This window comes from Acanthochromis polyacanthus, chromosome 2, assembly GCF_021347895.1.
Source record: "Acanthochromis polyacanthus isolate Apoly-LR-REF ecotype Palm Island chromosome 2, KAUST_Apoly_ChrSc, whole genome shotgun sequence".
NCBI lineage: Eukaryota > Metazoa > Chordata > Actinopteri > Pomacentridae > Acanthochromis > Acanthochromis polyacanthus.
Window position 1 is genome coordinate 45,288,219 of NC_067114.1, and position 24,447 is coordinate 45,312,665.

General features: G+C 34.9%; 1 protein-coding gene across 1 annotated transcript; it reads right to left on the reverse strand.

Annotated features, from left to right (window-relative positions):
- Window positions 1-365: 365 nt before the first annotated feature.
- Window positions 366-23,486, reverse strand: muc15 (mucin 15, cell surface associated). Its single transcript, XM_022198278.2, has 4 exons — window positions 23,309-23,486; window positions 16,208-17,048; window positions 10,566-10,736; window positions 366-2,390 (listed from the first exon to the last, which is right to left on the reverse strand). The coding sequence occupies exons 2-4, from the start codon at window positions 17,028-17,030 to the stop codon at window positions 2,275-2,277; spliced, it is 1,110 nt and encodes a 369-aa protein (XP_022053970.2). The 5' UTR covers window positions 17,031-17,048; window positions 23,309-23,486; the 3' UTR covers window positions 366-2,274.
- Window positions 23,487-24,447: the final 961 nt, after the last annotated feature.

Consider the following 24,447-nt stretch of genomic DNA (forward strand, 5'->3'; position numbering starts at 1 on the left):
TATAAAGTTGGTGAAATGTCGACCAAAGACTATATTTTATAGAAATATGGATCCATGCATAGATATATAAAGACTTATAGGAACTTTCTAGGGACACAGTACCACATTTGTTTGGAAAATGTGCTCTTTTTTTCCATTTTTAAGGGCTGGTAATATTAAATTTTCCTCTGTTGGAGCCATTTACTCACTTGAAACTGCTGCAAACTATTTTGTGTCTTTGAGTTTCTGGAGAAAATTCAACATCAAGAATGTAACCCAAAAACTTTAAGTCTCTGTTTGTGGCCCATCATCTACCATAAATGTGCTTGGTGTTTTCCAGACTTTATTATGACATCACAAAACAAAGAAAACATCTTTCAGGGGTGTTTTTTTGTTTGTTTGTTTGTTTATTAAGGCAAGTTTCATCTCATTTTACAAGCAGCATCTCCTATTATCCCTTTGCCCTGCATTATTCCAGCAGAAATCATGGGGATCTTTCAAAAACAACAAAAACAAGCTTCCTGTGCTCTGATTGATGTCTGAAATTAGAGCGACGGAAGGAAGTCGGCGTGCTGCTGCACAACCACCAACAGAAAGAGGGAAAATCAGAGTTTTTGAAGCCGAGCCGAGGCACGTACCAATCATAATCATGCTGCATATTGATTGATTGCCGGCTTCACTCAGGTAATGAAGAGTGAAAGACGTGTTTTGGGTACACATGCAGATATAAATACGTTTTTTTTGCAGCACAGAAAAACAGGAAAGAGTATTTTATTGCGGAACACGGTTAATCCCTCGCCCCAAACTCAGGAGACACGTTTTCTTCCCGAAGGTTGTCAATCAAGCCAAACTTCTAGGAGAATAAAACAAGAAAAGGAATAATAAAAAAGTTTGTGCTCTAAGGTACGCAGCAGGTAAACACTAAGTCGCTCTCCGAGGTGCACGCCGTCGCTACGAGAAAACTCAAATCCGTGTTCGGACACCTGGAGGTCAGAAGATTTAAGCAGTACGTTACGGTGATATAGTTGTTGCTACTGAGTGGTGCAAAGACCAAATACACAACTCCCTTCCTGAATACCAACAAGCTTAAGTCTATGAATAACAAAACAGCCTCCCTCCACCTCCAAAACAAACCCACTGTTTGGTTTTGACGGTTCGAGCTCTCCGACTCCAGCTGTCGAATGTCTGAAAGTTTAAAATTTAACTTCTTATTTTCGTCCTGACGCCGGAGCAGCAGCCGTCTGTCGATGTGGATGAAGTTATTGTTCGTTGTGGCTTCTGAACAGCACTTCTAGAGTTGTATTCTGCTTCGTTAATGTGTTTGTTGTTAAAATCAATAAGGATCCATTCATATATATACACTTAAAGGAACTTTCTAGAGTCAAAATACCAACCGAAGTTCAAAAGATATGCCCTTTTTCCATATTTAAGGGCCAGTTATTAGTCTTTGTTTTGATTTTGGGCAGGATTCAAGTCAAAAATGGTAAAAACTGGAACCTTGTCTTGCCATATTTGCCACTTGTTAAATTCTACTGATGTTAGAGCCTCAAAAATTGGTGAAATGCCGACCAAAGCCTGTATTTTCAGTAGGAATTTGGATCCATCTGTACTGTATACATTCTTACTGGAACTTTATGGGGACACAATACCATTCTTGATTAAAAATTTGGCACTTTTATCCATTTTTAAGAGCCAATCATTTAAAATGCATCCTCTGCTGCTGGCATTTATTCATTTGGATCTACTGGAGGTGTTTTTGTTTGTGTTTTCACCAAACTTGTAGACTGTAGGAGTTAAATTTCTGGAAATACTGAACCTCAAATATGTTATTTTTCATAATCACGCTGCATACTGATTGATTGCCGGCTTTTGTAGAGTCTTATTCTGCTCTGTTAATGTTTGTTTTTAACAGACTGGCAAAAATAATTAAAATCAGATGACAAATATTACATTTTAACATCCTTCATTGACTGCAAAGTGCGTCCTTCATTAGTTAAAGGCTTCATTTGGTTCCCTTTGGCACCGCACGTAAAATGGCTGACGGTTGGTTTTGGCTGTTGCAGAGTACTTCACATAAATTGCCTTCATAGTAAATCTGATCGACACAAATCTGACATGTCAGACCTAGATAAACCTTTTTTGTAATTCCCACCCACACATGTCCCTTTCAAACAGTCTTATTTACAGAAACTCCACTTTATAAATCGTCTATCGATGGCCAATAATCGCCGTTATTGGCCGACTTTCTTTCGAGGGAGTTCGTGACTTTGGTCTTGGAGGGTTTTTTTTCCGGTTTCAGGGGCGTCCGGGGATGTTGCTCATCTGGATGCTGTCTCCTTGGAGTGCTGGGTTGTAATAAGCCGAGCCGCCATAGTTCAGGTCCAGAGGTTCGTTGTTGTCTAATCTGTGGACTGAAAAGGAGACAAATTCACATTAATGATTGGTACCATGGGATTTTCATTGAAAATATGTCATTATGACGCTGTAATATGCAGAAAAGAAGCCATTAAGGATGGAAATTTGATTAGGTTTGCTGTCAGAGGTCCTATCCTGTATTTTTGACAATATTTTTTCAGCCCAGTTTTCCAGGATTTATGTTCCTGAACAGCTAAACTGCATTCTCAACTATGCACAATTAGGTTTTGAGGGAAATACATTTTCTGTCCGATTAAATTTGTTTGACGTATCAGAAACTGTTATTACTTATCACATCTATGTCATTTAATACATTTTTTGCTTCTGTTCCAACTAATTAATGGATTTGATGGGACAGGAAGCTTCAAACATGTTGTGAAAAGGTTGGATTTTAGCCCAAACTTGGCTATTTTTGGTGCCTCAGCTTCCTGCCAAATCCTTGGGTTACATCTGCTGTCACACAGATGTCAAACTGAGAGAGGACAATTGGTGACAAGACACCAGGGATGCTGATTTTGAAGCATTTTCTTGTGTTATCCGTGGATATTTATCCTGTTCTGACATCTCTGTTTTAGTCCGTGGACATGATTTGGGCAAGAAAAGCACCTTCTTTACACCACTGGGCACTAGGAACAGATCTTGGTCAATCCCAGTTTGTCTTAAACATATAAGCTCTGGTCGGAGGTCATTAAGCACGACAGAAGTCTTTGTCATGGTGCCCATTGCTAGCTAAACTCCCACAACGAATGTCACAATAATATAAAACATATAGAATAATTAATATTAAATATTTGATCACAAAAACTAGTTGTAGTATTGTGACATGCAGCTACATATGGATCAGAAAATATGACTAAATGACTTCTATATTTTCTTTTTTGTTGTTAATATGAGCTCAAAGATGAGACTTTCCATGACAGTTTTGATTTCATTCATCATTTTTTTCATATCAACTCAGCCCTAATTGGAGAATATTTAAGCCACTTGTCCAATATTGCATATTCTCAATTACTAACATGATGAGAAGTATCTGTGAAAATTTCAAGCGTTTATCTTTAATAGTTCCTCAGATATTGTTGCTCAAACAGACTCAGATTTCAATGCACACAAAAAAAATGCTGAAAGGAGGTCGAGAGGTGGCTTTTAAAAATATTATCTTGGAAAATATTTAATAAATTAAGCAAAAATTTCACAGATACTATTTCAAATGTCCAGAATTTCTGATTTAAAAAGGTTTTCAGCAAATCAGAGATGTTTGGGCAAAAGATTAAAGTGAAAAATTCAGATGCAAATTAGCCGGGAGCTAATTCTGGTGCAGCTAATTACAAAAATACACAATGAAAAATTAGTAAAAAGTCAATTGTTTTGGAGAAAAATACCAAATTAGGACTCCACATTGGTAGATAATAAGAAGAAGAAGAAGAAGAAAAAGAAAAAGGACTAGATTGGGACATCTCTAGTAATTATTGGGTCAATTGGCAACTCTTAAAAATAAATTATTTTTAAAAGCATAGGATATATCAATCTAAAAATTTACAGCTACCATTTAAAATACTCATAGTTTTTGATAAATAAATCTGTTTGAAGCAAATCAGAGATGTTTGGGTGGAAGGACCCTGATTATTTAAGGTGGAATAACCCAGATTTAGGCTAGCAGCTAGCTAGCTAGCTAGCTAATGCTGATTTTAATTGTTAACTTTTTATTGTGCGCTTTCCCTGCAAAAATAAACAAGAATTTTCTGAGAATTTTATTTATCCAGGAAATCAGCATCACATAAGGACTCATAATTGACAGATATTAAATATTAAATGATTCAGACTGGATTGGAGGCCAAAAAAACACACAAAAAAAACGTAATTTTCATCGAGAAAATCCATTTTTCTAAATGAGAACGCACTTTAGCTGTATAGGAAAGTAATTTTGGGAAACACAGTTTGTTGTTTTTCTGAGCTGTGATGTTTTTATCCCCAAACACAGACGTCTTATTGATATATTTAGACTCTGCACTGAAGCTTTTACTGTAAAACTTCCCCTAAAAACAAAGACCTCTGTTATTTTGAGCGAACATAAAAGAGAATCAATAGTACAAAGCTCTTTTCCTGCATGTGTCGTGATTATATCCCCACTGAATGATTGCTTCCTTCTGCACCTGAAAGCACCGCCGAGCTTTTTCTGGGAGTCTGAATGTAGAAAATCGCTCCGGCTAACTGAGATTAGTCACAAGACGAATCGAACGTAAACTAAACTGAACACACGGGCAGGATTTCCAACCACAGCGAGGAAATTTGGACTCCATTTCACCAGGAGGATGAAAATAATGAACCCCAGCAGGTTTTTCAACAGGCTCAGGTTGTGTTAAATTGAATTAAATAGAGTGTGGAGTGTTTTTTTTCCTTTAAAAAGCTCAAGGTGAAGCTGTAGTTTTGTTTTTTTTTGGTAAAACTGGCTCGACTTGTAGCAAACTGCAGGTTGTAATAAAAATTTGTATCAGTCAAAGTGGAAAAAAAACAGGTTTTTGGGAGGATCTTTTAACATCTAAGTCTATAATTTAGGTTTATTTGTATGTTTTCTTGAGCAGTTCAGCCAACAGGAGCATACAAACACACAAAAAACATTTTTTAATCCTTAATATAAATTATTTTTACAGCAAATAGTATTAAATTAATGATTTTCTGCTGATTCAGATAGAGTAAAAAACTGTGATTATGTTAAATGTTGTAGAAGAATGAAATGGTATGTGGCAAATATAGAAACATTTATTTATTTATGGTTTTGGCCTGTTTTTCTTTTGCAAGATTAACATGTAAATTAGTGTTTACTTCTGTGATTTTATTGTTTGTCATCTGCAATTTAAACTGGGAAAATCTGTAAAATATCACTTTAAAAATGATTCAACTTTTTTATGTTTAAAATACATAATTTTTACGACAAATATCCGTAAAATATAGATTTTTTTTGCTGATTTAAATACACTAAAATTGCAAAAAAGAATGAATTAGTATTTGTTAAAATACACGTATTTTATTTATTTACAGTTTGAGTCTTTTTTTAATAGATTAATATATAAATTAATTTTTATTTCTGTGATCTTATTGTTTATCATCTGTAATTTAACCAAAACCACTTTAAAATTATTTCAGATTTTTTCAATCATTAATATACCTGATTTTTACAGAATTTTTAAAAAAAATTCTGATTTAAATACAGTAAAGAACTGTGCTGACATTGTGTTAAAGTGAATTAAAATAGTGCATCGAGTGTTTTTGTTTAAATTTGAAAAGCGTGAAACTAAGCTGTAGTTTGGTGTTTTTTTGGTAAAACTGCCTCAGCTTGTAGTAAACTGCAGGTTGTAATGAAGATTTCTATCAGTGAAAGTGACAAAAACAGGTTTTTGGGAGGATCTTTTAACCTTTAAGTGTCTAACTAAGATTTATTTGTGTGTTTTTTGAATCGTTTAGCCAACAGAAGCATAGAAACACACAAAAAAAGCAGCAACAGATGAACCTAATGACCCACAGACGGTAATATGAGCGGAGTTATTGACTTATTAAATGGTAACGCATTCAGTAATTACAGGTTACAGTTGTTTTTCCTCTTACAAGTCTTTCATCTTCATTTTTTTTGTGGGCGTCTCCAGGACATAATTTAAATATTTTCTCATGGTGTCACTTTACTGGTACACGGCCAACAGCTTTTAGTGCTGCATTTTTATTCGTTAATCTGAATTGTTGAAGTTCTGCTCTGCATAAAGAGAATAAATATACTGACAGTCAATAGAAACTTTGAGGTAGAAATGTACTCAGATTTCTACTTGTAGGGGGGTTGTAATTATTCATTGTGGATTTACTGATGATCTAGTGCCCTGGTAGTTGAGATAATGATGAGTTGTCATTTTGTCATGATTCATTGCACATGGGTTGGTCACTTTGCAAAAGTGAACCAAATACACACCAAGCAATACTCAGTGAGTATCTGCACAATGTGAGAATGGGTTTGAAGGCCTATATAAAGGCCCAAAAAAGGCCACCATTGTTAGTCCAGTGAACAGCATCATGCCACGTCTATCACATGAACAACGTCTCCGGGCACTGGGTATGGTGGAGGCCGGTTTGAGCTACAGTGATGTAGCCAGGCGTATGGGCTGTTCCCAACCCACAATCAGAAGCCTGGTCCAAAGCATGCGCCGACGGATTGCTGCCTGCATCCAAGCAAATGGAGGCCATACTCGGTATTGACTGTTGTGACTTTGTGTTTGGCAGGTGCCGTTTTCTTTTGTGAAATTCTTTATTTTGAAATCATTCTTGAAACTTTCGATTTTTGTTTCCGTATGCCAATATGCTAAACAAATGATTCATATGAAGAAAATCCAGTTTGGGCTTCAAAATAAAAATTATGTTGAAAAATATGGTCTCAAAGTTTTTAATGACTGTCAGTGTACATTAGAGAACAGCTTTTTCTAATCATTTCTCCTCTTGTTTTTCTGCTGTTTGAGAAAATTTGCATAAAAAGGAGCATTTAGGTTGGAATGTGACTCATGATAAATATGCAGAACACTGTAAAAAAACAAAAGAAAACTCTAGAAAAACTGTGAAAATCTGGCAGTAAAATGCCGCAAACATTTTTTTAAATGATGGGACACTATAATGATCAAAAACTATGCAAATAGGGAAGAAAATGACATATACATTTTAAATATTTATATTTTTAACTGACTTTTTCACAATCAATTTACTGTGAATTAATATTTTTTTGTGATTTTATTATATAGAGTCAGTAAGGCTGCCAAAAAAAAAAAACATGATGTAATACTAAATAACTGGTCAAATAATCAAAATTACCGCTAATATATTTATTTATTTATTTATCTTTTACTTTTCTGAGATTTTACGTCATATCACCTGCAATTTACCAAACCGGTAAAAATCTTTAAAACAACAGTTAATATTCTTTCAGGCCTCAGTCTACATATTTTTTCTCATAAATAATGGCAATTATCTGTGAAATATTGATATTTTTTGCTGATATAAACACATTTTTTCAAGTTGGAAAGAAAACAGGAGGTCAGCGGTGATGTGGCAGCGTGTTACGGCAGTTTTCTAGGCCTGTGTTTTTAAGTTAGGTGTGTGTTTCTCTTGATGCCAAACATTTTTCAGAGTTGTTGACGATTTAAGTGGGGTTTTTTTCTACTTTTTTGATTATCTTGGAGAAGTGAGTAGTGAGGAATGGAGCGGTAAAGACCGTTGCTAGCGTCGCTCAGTGGAGTTCTACCTGCGGAGCAACGGAGCCAGCCAGATATTTACTGCCAACAGGAGCTTCTTGATCTCACTGAGCTCTCCATGAGACGGAGGAAGAGATGTAGAGGGAGATGAGCTGGAGTAAAAAGGAAAGGCAGGAAGGGAGAGATAGATCTACGGCCTTTCCTGAACAATCAAAACAACTTTCCCTGTACAGGTAGTCCTCGGTTTGTCGCTACATCGGAGCTGGTTACGGGTGGGTCGTCGGTTAACAACGTACACCGTTTCGTCGCTACGTCGTAAGCTGTCACAGGTGGGTGATCGCTTTACAAAGTATGCCGTTTCGTCATTATGTCGTAACCGCTAACAGGCGGGTCATCGGTTTACGACATATGGCATTGTGTCGCTATGTTGTAACTGCTAACAGGCGGGTCATCGCTTTACAAAGTATGCTGTTTCGCCATTATGTCGTAACCGCTAACAGGCGGGACATCGGTTTACGACATGGCATTTTGTCGTTATGTCGTAACCGCTGACAGGTGGATCATCGGTTTATGACGTATGGCATTTTGTCGCTATGTCGTAACCGCTGACAGGCGGGTCATCGGTTTATGACGTACATTGTTGCGTTTCAGCCGGTTATGTGGAACTAGCAGGCAAGCGCAGAGGAAGAACATGTCGTCACGCGGTGCTATCAGACGGCTTTGTTTCCATTCTCTGGTTGTACTCCACCTTGGATTGTGCTACATTCACTAACTTTTCCCCTTCATTATGGCTCCCAGCGTAAGTCAGATGCTTCTGATGCTTCGAACAGAAGAAAAACTGCCTCCATGGAAGTGAAATTAGACCGAATAAAATGCTCAGAACAAATAATAACTGCAATAATAATAATAATGTAGAATAATTACATTTCTGCTTATTTTAATACATTAAAAATTTTAAATAAATAAATAAAAACAACTCCAATGATAATAATAATTTTAGAAAAATTAGATTTTTTTCTTATTTAAATGCAGTAAAAAAAAACTACATAATTTTATGGTCAAACATGGTAACGCAACACATTACTCTTTGTCAAAATACAAATTTAATGTGGAAATTATTTACAGATTTGGCACCTTTTTTTTACAATTAACGTGTAAATTATGAATATTAGCTGTGATTTACTGAATGTAATCTGTAATTTATACAACAATAACACATTAAAAACATATTACATACATAAAAGACACATTTTCACCAGCAAATATATAATTTTTTGTTGTTGATTTAAAACAGTATAAAACTATGATTATGTTAAATGAAAAAAGCAGCATAGCTTTTCCAAAAATACTGATTTTATTTACAATTTTGGTCTGTTTTTTTATAGAATTAACATTTAATTTTGTAGCTATTATCTGTAATTTAACATACCAGAGGAAACCTGTGAATGAACATTAAATTACCATTAAAAACACCGTATTTTTCCAGTGTTTGCAGGTTTTTTAAATCTTTTTTTTTGTGATGTACTGCAGCTAATTACGAACCTCTGAAACCTCCTGAGTGAACCTGCTGCCGTTTAATTATGCTGCAGCTTAACAAGGTTAAGTGAGGCGGAGTGGAGGGAAACTGTCATCGTGCGTGATCCCATTCTGCGTGCCGGGGCTGCCTTATTATGGGATGGCTGCCTCATTAAAGCAGGATAAGAGCTGTGGATGTAGGAGCTATAAAAGCAGAGGACAGTTTGTTGTAAATGCGTTTATTTTCTCGGTGCTGTGGGTTCTGTAAGCGGATCGATATCGTTCTCTGGTGTCTGGACGTTGTAGAAAGTTACCTGAAGCCTGCAGCAGCCCTGCAGCGCTCTAATTAACCCGAGTTCCTTTAATCCAGCTCACAGCTCCACATGTACATCAGCTTATTTCCCAGCAGTGAAGAACTAGAGGGAAATACTTTATGCACTAATAATAATAGGGGAGTTGTATTTGTTTTTAATTTATATATATATATATATAAGCTCCTCACTTCTGTGTTCCAGATTTACATATTTAGATGTTTTTTTTAATGAAAATAATCAATTCTTGCCTTAAATTAACTGGATGTAGTTCAGCTTCACCCACCAAAAGAAGAATAATGATGCAGAAAGTCAATAAATTCTTTAAATTTAGTTCTGAATTCATTTTCATGTCGGCATGCTGCAGTTTTACCGTGGAAATGTTCGGCTCCGCACCCTAAAAAGTGGCCAAAAGAATCAAATTGACCCGTTTTAAAGCTTGAAAATGTGGAGAAAAATAATATTTTCATAGTGAAATTTCCAGATTTTCAACATTTTTTGAGAAATTTTTGAACATTTTTGGGTGGAACAAAAGAAATGTTAAAAATAAAGAAGTTTCTTTAAGAACGTTCACAAAAAATCAACCAAAATCCCGTGAAATTCGCTGGATATTAAAAATATGAAAATATTAGAAGTTTTACTGATATATATGTAATCACTTTAGATATTTTTAGGATTTTTTTGGAAGATTTTTACTAATTTTTTTAAGGAATTATTGGAATTTTCTTCCTGAAGGTTTTGCAAATTTTCTGAAATTTTTTTGCCAAATTTTGGGATTTTTTTTCAGACAAGGGAACAATATTTTTGGTGCCCGTAGATGAAGACAACGGGAGTGTTACAATGTGTAATTTAGCCTCACATTTTTTATAGTTGACGTAAAGCTTGAACTAACATTTAAAAATACTTGATTGTAGACAACTAAGCTAATTCCTCTGACTAAAGTAGGTTTAATGAAGTCTTCGCTCAAAAATACTGATTCAAATTGTTATTTTTGCATTATTTTGCCCCTAAAAACTCCTTACAATCACGCTAACGAGCCAAAAAAAGCCTGATTTCCACAGAAGTTGGATGTCTTTACATCAAATCAAGCATTCTGTTTCTGTAGAGCAGCTAAATGCTAACGTACCTGGATCTGCAGGGAAGTCCTCGACCAGTTTCCTGTGAGAAAAGGCCTTCTGGTGCCTCTTCTTCAGGATGACGTAGGCCACCAGCCCCACCAGGGCCACGGCCACGGCGATCCCCAGGATGGCGCCCCACGCTCCCTGCCTCGTGCTCTTGTTGGGGTCCGACGCCACACCTTCATCAAAGCGATAAATAATCAGTCAACGATTTAAATCAGCCGCCATCTCTCAGGGCTAGCTGTCCTCTGATTACGGCTAGTTTTTGAAATCAGCAGTGTTAGAACATCTCCCGATCATTAATGCACTTAACAAGGTGAAAACGTGATCATTTCTGGAATAGATTTGAACCTTTGAAGGCTAAGTTCGTCGTCTGACTCATTAAGTTTCTCACGGATCTAAAGGAGTTCTTTAAATGTAGCGCAGAGCTAACCAGGCGATAACATCTGTCACTGCAGCTGCACAGGTGTGAAAAGATAAAGAGTCATTCATGAAGAAGATCACATTGTCATCAGTCAGTGTGTTAATTGGGTTTAAAGTTTGTCCTTCACAACTTTCTTCTTCTTCCTGTTTGGTTTGAACAAGTAACAGAATCGTCCTCAGAAATACAACATTTGATCAGGATTTGTGTAAATAATTCCATTTATCTACAAATTACTCACTTGATTGGATCGATTTCACCCTTAATCTGAGCAGAAAGACGTTTTTCATGAAGTTTATTTCCATTTTCTTCTGCTGTGGTTTTTAAACATCACTGGAAAATACACATTAAGAGAGTTTTTGGTCGTTTTATGAGGTTTTCCTTTGAATGCTGGCTTAGAATCGAGAAAAAACAGTAGAGAGAACTTTCGAGTCAGTTTTTATCTCGTGAATATTTGATATATTTTCAACAAAAGGTTCAAATAGATCAATATTACCTTTAAAGTGTTTTCTATGGATGGAGCGCCACCATGAAGATGGTATTTATAGTTAAGCTCTAAATTATTAGTATACAATTGTAAATTTTGATTTCTAATGAGTTTTTATTTCACTGATGATCTTCTTTTGGCTGAAACTGACATAAACGAATGACGAGAAGATGGTGAGAAGTTGTGGTCGACACGTTAAAAACGATTCTTGACAGATTTTCAGGAATTTTTTCTGTGTTTTGGGATTTTATTAACATTTCTACTTAAAATGTCTAGTCCAAAATTCTTCAAATTATCCTTAATACTTAAAACACCTCCAAAGCATCACATTCCCACTAAAACTTTTTACTGTGTGGATGGATGGGTTAGAAGCTTCTTGTGTCCAAAAGACTCCATTTTCATTCCATCCAACCACAGATTTGACAACTAGAAACTTTCTTCTTTGTGCAGAAATGAGTCCTCTTTGCCTTGTTGCTACCAGAACTGCTAACAACCGTCAGGAATCTCTTGGTTCTGATCCTTGGATTCTTCTTGTCGGTACAGGGTTTACGTTTGTTTTCCTACACTGTGGAACTCCTTGTACTTCTTCATTCTGCTTTGAACTGTGACCACAAACACTTGAAAACACTTGGAGACGACTTTAATGTCTTTTTCCATCTTGTGAGCAGCAGCGATGCGTAGCAGGTTTTAGGAATGATTTGCAGTCAACTTGTCATCAGTTTATGGTTCATTAGAACGTTCTCGAACATGATGGGAACAACCAGAGCCACTTTAAATGGGAAATAAACAGCATTTTATCAATAATTTGAGATAGTTTCTAGGGGTTTGGATCATTTTAGGCATGGTTTTACACCAAAAATGCTTACAAAGAACATAAAAATGGTTCAAATTTATCATTAATGCAATGTCTGTCTTTAGTCCCAGGTTAGTGAAAACTACCAGAATTATTTTCAGTGCTGCACTTTTACAAACATTTTGAGATAATTTTGAGGTGCATAAATAATCTTGCATATCAGATTTGCACCAAAAATATTTTAAAAATATAAAACTGTCAAAGTTTATCATTGACATCTCTCTCTCTCGTTTTATGCTCGTGTAATTTCATTTATAAAACTGTGAAAACTACCAGAACTACTGTAAATACTACAGAAGCTGCATTTTTTGAACATGTGTGATAATTTCAAGGGATATAAATAATCTTGGACAGGATATTTGCATCAAAAATATTAAAAATGTATGATTTCCTTTGTGTAAATGGTAGTAAACTACCAGAACCATTTTAACTTATATCAAATCTGTATTTTTTCAAATATTTGTGAGATTCTCAAGGAATATTAATAATCTTGGACATGAGATTTAAACACAAAATGTTATTAAAATACACAGAAAGTCCAAATGTATCATTAAAATAGCTCGTCTTTCACTTGTTTACAAAATTTAGTTTATGTATTAGTGAAAACCACCAGAACCACTTTAAATGAGAAAAAGCAGCATTTTCTCAGTAATTTGGGGTAATTTCTTGGGTTTTGGATAATTTTAGGCATGGTTTTTATACAAAAAATATTTTTAAAATAACAAGAAAATAATAAAAAATAATTAATACTTTCCTAACACTGTGTTTTGCCATCTTTTATTACTCTTTTATGTCATTTTTTGAATATAATGGTGAAATCTCCCTTGTAAAAGCTGCATTTTCTCATAAACTTGTAATAATTTTAGGTTTTTTGACACTTTTTATGACAGTAACAGTGAAAACTATTATTTTTTTATTCATAACAACATTATTATAATATATTTTTAAATGCAAAATGTGCAATAGAAGCTATTTTTTAAATGCAATTGTGATAATTTCAAGGTATAAATAATGTTGGACTTTAGATTTACACCGAAAGTAGTTTTAAAAATATAAAAAAGTCAAAGTTCATAAAAGAAAACACATCTAACCCAATGTCTAATGGTCTTTTGTTGCTTGTTTATGTCATTTCATTCATGTAATAGTGTAAAAAACATCTTATTTGGGAAAGAAGTTTCTTTTATTTTTTAAATTTTTGTTTCATTGGAATCATTTCAAGGTACATAAATAATCTTGAACATGAGATTTAGACAGAAATAATCAAAAATGACCATTCATTTCTGTCTTTCTTGTCTTTCGTGGCTTGTTTAGCTCGTTTTCAGACAGAAGAAAGACATTGGATGAGTTAGAATTCAACATATTTCTATATTTTGGGTATTTTTGCTGAATTATATTTGTGCATTTGATGCTTTACGGTGCCTTTTTCACAAACATTGGTGATATTTTCGTTTATACCTGCAGCACGAATTACATTTCCACCCATTTCTGTTGTACACTAATTGCTGCTAATTAGCGCTAAATTAGCATCATCTTAGCTCGTTAGGCTAAGATGGAGTTGGTGATGTTAGCATGTCGCTGCAGGATTCACTGTAGTCGACTGGGGTCAACACCTGGAGCTGGCGGCTATTTTTATTTCCTCATATTTATAGCCTCGGTGTTTATCTGCAGCCAGCAGTCGGTGTTTCTGAGAACACGCTGGGCCTGTCGTGATAAGTGTGGAGCTGTTTTTTATTTCATTTTTCCTCCTCCCTTGTGTTTACTGCCGTCGTCTGTTAGCGTTAGCTGTCACATCCGTCCACGGTATTATTTTAATCCAGCAGCAGCTCTCCAAAGGCGCCACATATTTCTGCAGGGGAAGCAGCTTTCTGAGCAGACGGATATCAAACGTTTGGTTGATTTGCAGCCCTTTTTCCAGTCTCGGTATCTCTGACCTCGACCCTTCGGCTTCTCTCTCAGGTGTTTCTTTGCGGCTAAAACAGAGTCTCATTGTGCCGCTGTAATGGATTCCACATCGATAGCGGCTGAAACCCAAGCCGACCTTTTCCTGTGAATGAAGGGCCGTTTGTCCTCCGCTAGTGGGAAAATAGACGGAGGTGAATGTGGGCCAGGGAAAGGGCGTAAAAAAGACAAAACGGTGATATAACTTTAGCAATAAGTGTCCGTTTACACTGAAGAAACTGAATAGATTGACCAGTTTTACCAACAAGTTCATCCAAAGTGAGTTAACAACTAATTTTAATGCAGCTGCTTTAAATTAGATGCATTTAATTCCTCTCAAATTAGCATTTCTGTGGCTGTATTTTACAGAAAAAGGTTTGTTTTTTCCAACTTAATTGGGGTTAAACTTAGATTATCTATTCAGCCAGCTCTGATTTTCTTGAAATGTTTATAGTATAAAATACGGATATTTCAAAAAGCATCTGTGATATTCTAGGTGTAAAAAGGGACATAAAATGGTGATATACTCTATTTTTTTATGTTTTAAATATTCATTTTTTACAACGAGAATTTCACAGATGCTTTTTGAAAACTCCATATCTAATGCTATAAAACTTTAAAGCAAATCAGAGATGTCTGAACAGATGATTTAAGGTTAAATAACCTAAATTAAGTTGGAAAAACAGAAGCTTTAATTACATTTTCCTTGAAATAAAGCTGCCCTGATGCTACACTGAAAAAACTGAACAGTTTGACCAGCTTTAAAGAAATGCTTCTTTTGGTGACATTACATTTATCCAAACTACGTTAACAACTAAAATTAATGCATCTGGTTTAAGTTAGATGCACTTAAATCATCTGATTGACCGTCAAAATTCTTTCCTCTTTATAGACTTTCTCTGAATATAGAACACCAGTTTAAAGGGACAGACTTTAATTTTCAGTTGGTAAAATCCACAGAAGTCAACGTCTTTCACCAAAGCAGGAAGATCAATGAGATTCAATTGAAAAAGTCCTTCGACTGTTGCTCAGAAACACTTTCCAGGGTGATGTCTGAGGTATTTTGGTCCTGTTTTGTCACCGTATATGAGAAAATTGTCTTTGAATTCCGCACAAACTTTACTTTTTCCTCCTTTTTCACTATAAATTAAGGCAATAATAAAAACGAGATATTGTAAAACCTGAAACCCTCAAAGTTCTTACCTCTTATCGCACTTTTTCTGAAGTTAGAACACCAGTTTAAAGAGACAAACTGTAATTTCGAGTTGTTAGAATCCACAAAAGTCAACTTCTTTCACCAAAACAAGAAGATCAATGAGATTCAATCAAAAAAGTCCTTTGATTGTCACTCAAACACTTTCTAGTGTAATCTCTGAAGTATTTTGACCCTGTTTTGTCGTCATATACCAAGAATTTCTCTTGAAATTTCTCACAAACTTTAGTTTTTTCCTCATATTTCTCTATAAATTTAAGGAAGAAACACAAGAAGATATCTTGGTACCTGAAACCATCGAAGGTCTTGCCTTTTTCCGTACTTTTTCTTAAGTTAGAACACCAGTTTAAAGAGACAAACTTTAATTTAAAGTTTATAGAAATCATAAAAGTCAATGTCTTTCACCAAAGCAGGACGATCAATGAGATTCAATCAAGAAGTCCTTCCATCGTTGCTCAAAAACACTTTCAGGTGTAATCTCTGAAATATTTTGACCCCCTTTTGTTACCGTACACGAGAAAACTCTCTCTGCTCAGGTAAACTGTGCACCTTGTTTCCATGTGGACTTGAATCCTGAGTTTGAGGGAACATAATCGTGGCTCGTAAAATCAGATTTTAAAAAAAGGCTATAAAATACAGACTTCAATTTTTCACGATGTTTCTCCATAAATGAAGGATTTATTTAGTTTTCTGGACACAAGAAAATACTGAAAAACCCGAAACCATCGAAGTTCTTACCTCTCTCTGAGCTGCTTCCTGAACCTCCAGCACTTTTGTCGGTGTTGTTGGATTTCTCAGGCGGGACTGGAGCTTCAGATGTCGCATTTTTAGACGTGTTCGGATTGGCAGCGCTCGTTGCATCTTCGGGTACGTCGGGGTTTGTGGTTGTTGTATGTTCGGGTGCGTTAGGGTTTGCGTTGGTCGTCTCATTTCCAGTTGTGTTCGTAGCAGTAGTTGAGTTCTTATCTGACGTGTTCGGAGGAAACTCCGCTGACGATGAATTCGTTGTCGTCACGTTGACATCCGGTGCTGCTGGGGTCGGTGCAGATGTTGCGTTGACGCTTCCTGTGCCGTTAGCTAACTCTGTCGTGGAGTTTTGCGTGGTGGTCGACGGCACATCTGGAGATCCGGTGGAGTTTTGTGGCGTCGCTGTCGAGTTAACTTCCTTTGCGTCTACCGAGTGGTTCCAGTTTGTGGCGTTTGAAGCCATCATAGTCGGAGAAACAGTGGTTTTATGGTGTTTGTGCTTCTTTTGTGTGCCGTTGTGGAACACGTGAGGCGAGGCAGTCGTTACGTCGGATTCTGTTTCGTTTGCTTCTCCGGCGATGTTCCGCTCCTCTTCGCTGTTCGTCGCCATGGAGCCGGACGCTATTCCGCTGTAATCGGCATCGTTTCCCTGATCACTGTCTGCGTTTTCTTTGGGAATTTCATTCTTGGGGCGATCACGCCACCAGCTTTTATCGATCGTACGACCCGGAGAGTCGGTTGAGTGTTGCAGAGAGGCCAGGTGGAAGGTTTGGACGAGCAGGAGGAGGACCGCTGTGGTTTTTAGAAGCTGCATTTTCCGTCGGGTTTAAATCTGAAATTCAAGAGACAAAACTTTGTATTACCTCTACAAATAGGTAGAATCTATCGTACATAAATTGTTCACATTCTCACCAAATTTGCTCCAACTTCCCTTGATTACAACCACCTTTAGGACTTTTATCCTCGTTCTCTTACAGGTTTCCGTCATAGGTTTAAAGACTAAGCTTGTCAAAAGCTCCAAAGAAGGAAAGTAAGTAGACTTTGAGTTAAATTTGCTTCATGAAAATGAACCAAGAATGTGCAATGCACTACTGTACTTTATAATTTAAAGTTTTAGAATTTTGTCTCAAATGTAAATGATAAATGATTAACTTATTGAAATTTAGTGTTTGTGATGAATTTATGAACTGATCAATGTCACTACTGCCTTTGTGGTTGGGAACTGCTCACGCTCTGACGATCTTCAACTAGTTAATGTTTTCCTTTTAGTTTTTGTCCTATGGCTTTTGTTCTCCCTGCCCTTTTTGGTTCTTTTTTCCTTTTTCTCCCTTTGTCCTCTCCTGTCCTTCCTGTGTCCTCTTTCACTCGGTCTCTGTTTGTGATCCAAGTGTATAATGTTAGTTGTGTTCTATGTTTTTGATTTCTTTTACGTTTTTTTTTCCTTACATTACTGTTTAATGTGACCATTCCACCAGCCTGTCTAGGGACAACAGATGGAAATTAGCCTGTGGCTATAATCTGACATATTTACATATTTATATGTTCATTAATATGTGTTGTCTCTATCAAATAAATGAATAATAAAAAAAAGAAGTCATAAAACTGCACAAAATGATTGTAAACTTAAACATCCACACTTTTGATAGCTAAACAAACCTCTGCTCTTTGTGGAGACCATGTAAAACAGTTGAGAGCTCCAGAACAAGAGAGAACATGAAGGGTTGTCACTGTTTTTTATTGGATTTCGAATGTATTTAACAAGGCGCAGTTGATGCTAATTTGGGCAAAACTTACTTATCATATCAGGCCTTTTTTAGTGGGATTGTTTTTTGTTTTATTGTCATGTTGTTTTTGCATCTCATAAGATAAAGTCTAAAAGACAGAATGTAGATTTCTGCTTATTTTACGCTGCTGTCCTCTAATATTCTGCGATTTAAAGTTGTCATTTCAGGAAAAACAACTAGAAACTGAGCAGATGCCAGTTATTTTCCAGTGAATTATGCATTTTAATGACATTTCTCGCCTCCCTGCATGCTAAAATAGTCCCTTTGAGACTATTTTAAGTTAAAAACTACACCAATCCCTGTTTAAACACGAGTTGTGGTCAGAGGTCATTAACCACCGCATGAGTCTTTGTCATGGTGCCTGATGATAGCTAACAATGCTCTGTTTGCCAGAAAAACTGGAATCAATGCTCACGTCAACAGTCTGTGTTTTTATTATTATTAGTTGGTTATTTTATAATATGTGAATTCCAAAGTAAAATTGTAGTTTTACTGCATCTAAATTAGCAAAAAAGCATTAATTTACACATATTTGTCATTTCTTTCCACATTTTTAGGTGCAGAACGCGACAGTATTCTTCCTTTTTAACAGATTTTTTTCTTTATAAATATTAATTTTTTTACAATGTGTGATTGTAAAATTATACAGTTTTACTGCATTTAAATTCACAAAAAAGGATATTTTCCATATTTTTAGTGTCTGAATGGTACGGTGTTCTGCCTTTTTGTCAAAAAAGATTAACTTTCCTTTATAAACATGAATTTTTTGTGTGTTTTTTGTTGATGTTTTCTGCATTTTTAGTTTCTGAACGCTACAGTATTCTACCTTTTTTTAACAAAATTTTATTTTTCTTCATGAATATATTTTTTTACAACGTGACTGTAAAAGTTTAGCTTCACTGCATTTTAATTATCAAAAAATATATATTCTTTTACATTTATTTGTCATCAATTTCACCATTTTTAGTTAATGAACGTGACACTATTCTGCCTTTTTTTAAAGGAAATTTTGTTTCTTTCTAAATATGAATTTTTTACAATGTGTGACTGTAAAATTATACATTTTTAATGCATTTAAATTGGCAAAAAAAAATCTGAATTTTACAGATATTTGTTGTTATTTTCTTCATTTTTAATTTCAGAATGCTACAGTATTCCACCTGGTTTTAATTTACTTTTTTTGTGACATCCTTGTTGCCAGGTTTTTATCATTTGTTTTCTTAAAAACATTTTTTTAGAGTGTAGTCCATACTTAGTCCATGCCAATTATCTCAAAATTACATTTGATTGGACCAATTATCCAGCTAATCAAAGTCAACAATCCGGAAATAAGCACAAAAGAGTGAATATAATTATGTTTTATTCACATTATTGTGAACTATAATGACTGCAAGTTTTTTTTTTTCTGTTCTTTATTTGCTTAATTTCACACTTTTGTAGAGTTTTCTGAATGTCAGCTTTTGACATTTTCTTGATATTTACGTTTGTGGAAATGTAAAGACAACAAAAGCTTCCTGAATTCTAATGAAAGTCTTTTCACCGCCTTCCTGGAATAAGAAAAACCTCTTTCTATCTGACGCCTGAACACACCGTCTGCTGTTCGGTCCAGACTCTTCCTGACTTCTTGAATTTACCCCAGAGCTTGTTGTTCTGCCCTCGGCTTCGGTCCTCAGACTCCTGCAGGGAAACGTTCTTTGTTCTGCTGCTTGGAATCAGAGCAGCAGCTTCAGTTTACGGAGATAACGACGTCTGAACACACAAACCTGCAGGGCTTCGTGTTTCTGGTTTCACCTGTTCGAATACTGACCTGCTTTTATCTTTTAAACACGTTTAATTACACTAACTCTCACTGAAAATAGATTTAAAGAGAAACCATCTCCTGTTTAACCCTGTGAACAACTACAGAAAGTCCTGTAAATGTTTGAAAAAATGCCAAAATTATGCCGTTAATCAGAGCTAGAAACTGTAAAAATAGAAAAAATCACAAGGTTTTCAACTTTCCCACAGTCCTTTAACTGCTCATCTGTGATGCTTTGTTCAGTCTAAAAATATCCGCCTTAAAATTCAGTATTTTTAACTTTTTTTTTTCTTCACAAATGGTTTTTTATTATTTTCCAATGTGTGGCCATAGAATTGCAGTTTTTTACTGTATTTAAATTAGCTAAAAAAATAAACTAAAAAAAACCCAACAATATTATTTTAGAGGTAAAATTTAATAGTATTTTTTGGGGGGTTTTTTCCGTCTTTGCTGTCAGATTTTTGTGTTTGTTTTTTATTTGTTTTACAGATTATTTTTTACAGTGCATTTAAAGTCCAGTATTTAATATTAAAGGAAAAACATTAACGACATAAATGTGTTTCTGGTGTTTAAAGGTGTTTCCAGGTTGTTTTATTTGTGTTTCCTTCAGACTTTTTGAGCGTTTGTGGGGATATTTATGCGTTTTTCTATAAAGTCGAGGCGGATCCAGACACTAACGGTCAGAAATAAACATTTTCTGCAGTTTTTTTTACTCAAACTCCAGACAGATGAGAGATTTTTACAGCAGACGGTTTGAAATGAAACCACAGATCTGAATTGCAGCTCACAGGTTCCTGTTTAGAAACAGTCTGGTGTTTGCATAACTTGGATTATTTCTATATTCAGAGACACAAATGAAAGCAGAACCTGTTGGACTGGTTCAGCAATGACTGGTTTGTTTGGTTTACTTCTGTCAGATCCTCACACCTGATGGAGATTGAATGATTATTAATAAACCCTTTGGATGATTTTCTAGCCTCAAACTGTGGAGATGTTGGAGGAAGGTTTGTGTTTATTTCAACCCGCAGGCAAAATCCACTTTATGACTGAAATTAGATCTTCATTTCATAACTCTGGTTTATTATTTCACTGCTGCTTTCAATATTTATCTTCTCTCTGCCTGCAGTTTAACTGAAAACTCTTTAAATTTTCATCACATGACTGTTGGTCACAGTTAAATCACTCATATTTTCACATTTGCGTCAAAGAATGCAGAATTTTTTGTTTTTTACAGAATCTGGTTGGTTGAAAGGCTTTATTTTAGGTGAATTTTTAAATGACACACATAAAAAAGTACATTTTGTTAATTTTCCTGACATGATGGTACTACAGACGAGTAGTTCAAAGACCGTTGTAAATGTATTTTTTCAGCTTTTATAGTTTGTGATTAGAATACATTGAATTAAATTAAATTAATTCTCCAGGTTATTACTTTCACTGCATCAGTGTCATAGAGTTTGAAGTTGTTCATCACGTCCTGGTTTCTATATTTGATTCCTCTCTGTTTTGTGTAAATACTTCCTGCAGTTCAACTGAAAACTCCCTGAATTTTCATCACATGAATGTTGGTCACAGATAGACGGAGAATGTTTTGTCAGTTGGGTCGAGGATCGCAGAATTTTTTGTTTTTTACAGAATCTGGTTGGTTTGGACAGTTTATTTTAGGTGAATTTTTACATGAGACATGTAGAAAAAAGTGTTTTTTTTCTACGTGTGTCACATCACAGACGAGTAGTTCAAGGACCGTTGTAAAGTTTGTAAAATCAGTTTTTACAATACATGACTAAAATACATGAAAGAAAAATAAATAAATATTTTTTTTCCCATATGCATGTGTCATAAAAATTATAATATCTGTGTCAAAAACCCAAAGTTTCATGCTGATTATTTACATTTTCTGCTTTTTACACTTCGAGTCTAAAACCTCAGAGATCAATATTCTACATTTTCCTCCGCTTTATTTTGATTTTTTTTAAATAGTTATTAAAATAAAGCAGCAGCAGCAGCTTAAATCTTTTTTTTTTAGTTATTCATGTTGAAGTGGCCAAATGGAGGATAAATAATGACTTTATTCTGAAATATTTCCTTCAAAATGAGGATATTTGTGATTTTCTTTTAACATTACAAACACTTAAATCTTATGAAAACACATGTAGGGTCAAAAATAAACCTTTCCTATCAATTTTCTGCCTCAAACATTCCCTGAGAGTATGAAGTTTTGAGAGTATTATGTTAAATTTGGCCTTTTTTCAAATGTTTTCCTCATTAACGAGCAAATTAATACTTACATTACAAGCAATTATTTGTAATTTAACCAAAAAAGAGCGAAAATGTAGAAAAATAACAGCAAATTACTGAAAAAATGACAGAGTGGTAAGCTTTCTTTCTTTCTACATTGAAAATAGAAGCTTTTCTGTTTCTGATGCTCTGTTTTTAGTCTTGAAAAAGATGAATTTAGCGAAAAAAATCACTTTTTACTCAAATATTTCCCTTAAAATAAGATTATTTGTAAAATAAGTGAGGTAATTTTGGCTCATTTTTAAGTTTTGGCTTCATCAACGAGCAAATAAAGATCTTTTTGCTTTATTTTTAATCAATATTATCCATAATTTAACAACAAATAACAGTAAATTGCTGAAAACAACTTCAAATTAAAGTTATGTCGTTTGTTGTTGTGGTGATTTGGCATCGAGCAGCAAATTTTCTTCCTATTTACACAGAGAACAGGAGCTTTTCTGTTTCTGATGCTTTATTTTTAAGACACAAAACATCAAATCTGACAGGTAGAGCTGCAGTTTAGGTCTTTTCAAGTTGTGATAAATTTGTTAAATTAAGTGAAAAAATGACTTTCTATTTAAATATTTCCCTTAAAATTAGGTCATTTTGGTCTCAGTAATGAGCAAATTAATACTTTTTAAATTCTTTTTTACTAGTTAATATCTGTAATTTAACAAAAGAAAAGAGTGAAAATGTCGAAAAATAACAACAAATTACTGCAAAAATAGAAACAGAAGCTTTTCTGATTGTGATGTTCTATTTTTAGTCCTGAAAAAAAAGACTTCACACTAAAATCTTCCTTAAAATGATTCTATTTATCAAATAAATGAGGTAGTTTTGGATCATTTTTAAGCGTTGGCCTCGTTAACAAGCAAATTAAGTCCATTTTTGCTTTTTTTTGTACTAGTTATTTGTAATTTAACAAAACAATGAAAAAAAATAAATTAAATTGCTGAATACTCTTCACCTGTTGTGATGTTTTGGTTGTTTTTACATTGAAAAAAAGAAGCTTTTCTGTTTGTGATGCTCTATTTTTAGTCCTGAAAAAGACGTATGTGCATCAAAGCCTTCCATGCTTATCTGGATACGCAAATATTTTCCCTTGAAATGTGTTTTTTTAATTATTTATTAATATGCCAGCATCTTAAATCTCATTAAAACACATGTAGGAGGTGAAAAATACCCTCAAACCTTCCCTGAGATCGTGTAAAGGACTAAATCCAGCTTCCTTACCTTCTTGTCAGACAGGTGAGAACAGGTGTTCAGGACTCTGAGCTCGTCTGTGAGCGGCCAGCAGCAGAGGGAGGAGGAGAACCTGCTGGACCTGCTGCTGCACCTGAACACGCCCAGGTGAGGCACAAACAGCTCGATCACTTCGTCCCTGCTCCTTATTTTCACCTAAACCGGTCGATTGCGTCCATTTCTGGTTGCCAGGCTGCTGCCGGGTTGCCAGGTCTGTGAATTTCCCCCCTCGGTGGGCGGAGCCTGTTCTTTCCAGCCAGGTGGTCGCCGTGGTAACGGGCAGGAGGCTCAGGTTTCGTCCACGCCTTTGTCTCCTCTCCGGATCAGGCTACCGGTCTGACGCCAGACGAGCCGGAGTGTTTTTGTTTTCGGGTTTTTTTTCGTTTCATTCCTCGTGAAGTGAGTCATGAAGGATTCACCTGAGCAGGTGAGGCGACACCGGAGGACGAGGTGTGGCTCGTTCTGCTGTTGTAACCCAAGAGGGAGAGTTTCCATCACGTCATCAGAGAACCGGAGCAAAGAAAACCAAAACAAAACCACTTAATGCCATTTAACTGTTATCAACACCTTCTGATGTCACACATTTCCGTTGACGCCTTAAAAGCAAACCAGACTGTCACTCTGTTGATTTTTTTCTATATTTTACATTATTTCACTTTAATTTAAATTTAATTTAGTAACATTTTGATTTTATTTTACTTTTATCTTATTCTAGTTATATTTTATTTATTTTAAGTTAATTTAGTAATTTCCATAAATTTTTCTTAAATTCTTATTTTCTTTGTGATCTTATTTCACTTTATTTTAATTTAACTTAATTTATTTTTGCTTTAATTTAATTTAATTTTTATCTTATTTAGTTTTTAAATTTATTTTGTTTTCATTTTGTTTAACTTCAGTTTTTCTTGTATTTTTATCTTTGTCTCAATACACTTTATTTTAATTTTATTAAATTTTCTTCTTATATTTTATTTGTATTTTACTTTTATCTCATTTCCCTTTATTTTAATTTAATTTGGTTTTTCTGAATTTTTTCTTTTATTTTTATCTTATTTTATTTATTTATATTTTGCTTTAGTTTTTTATTTTTACATTATTTCACTTTATTTTATTTAGATTCAATTTTTACA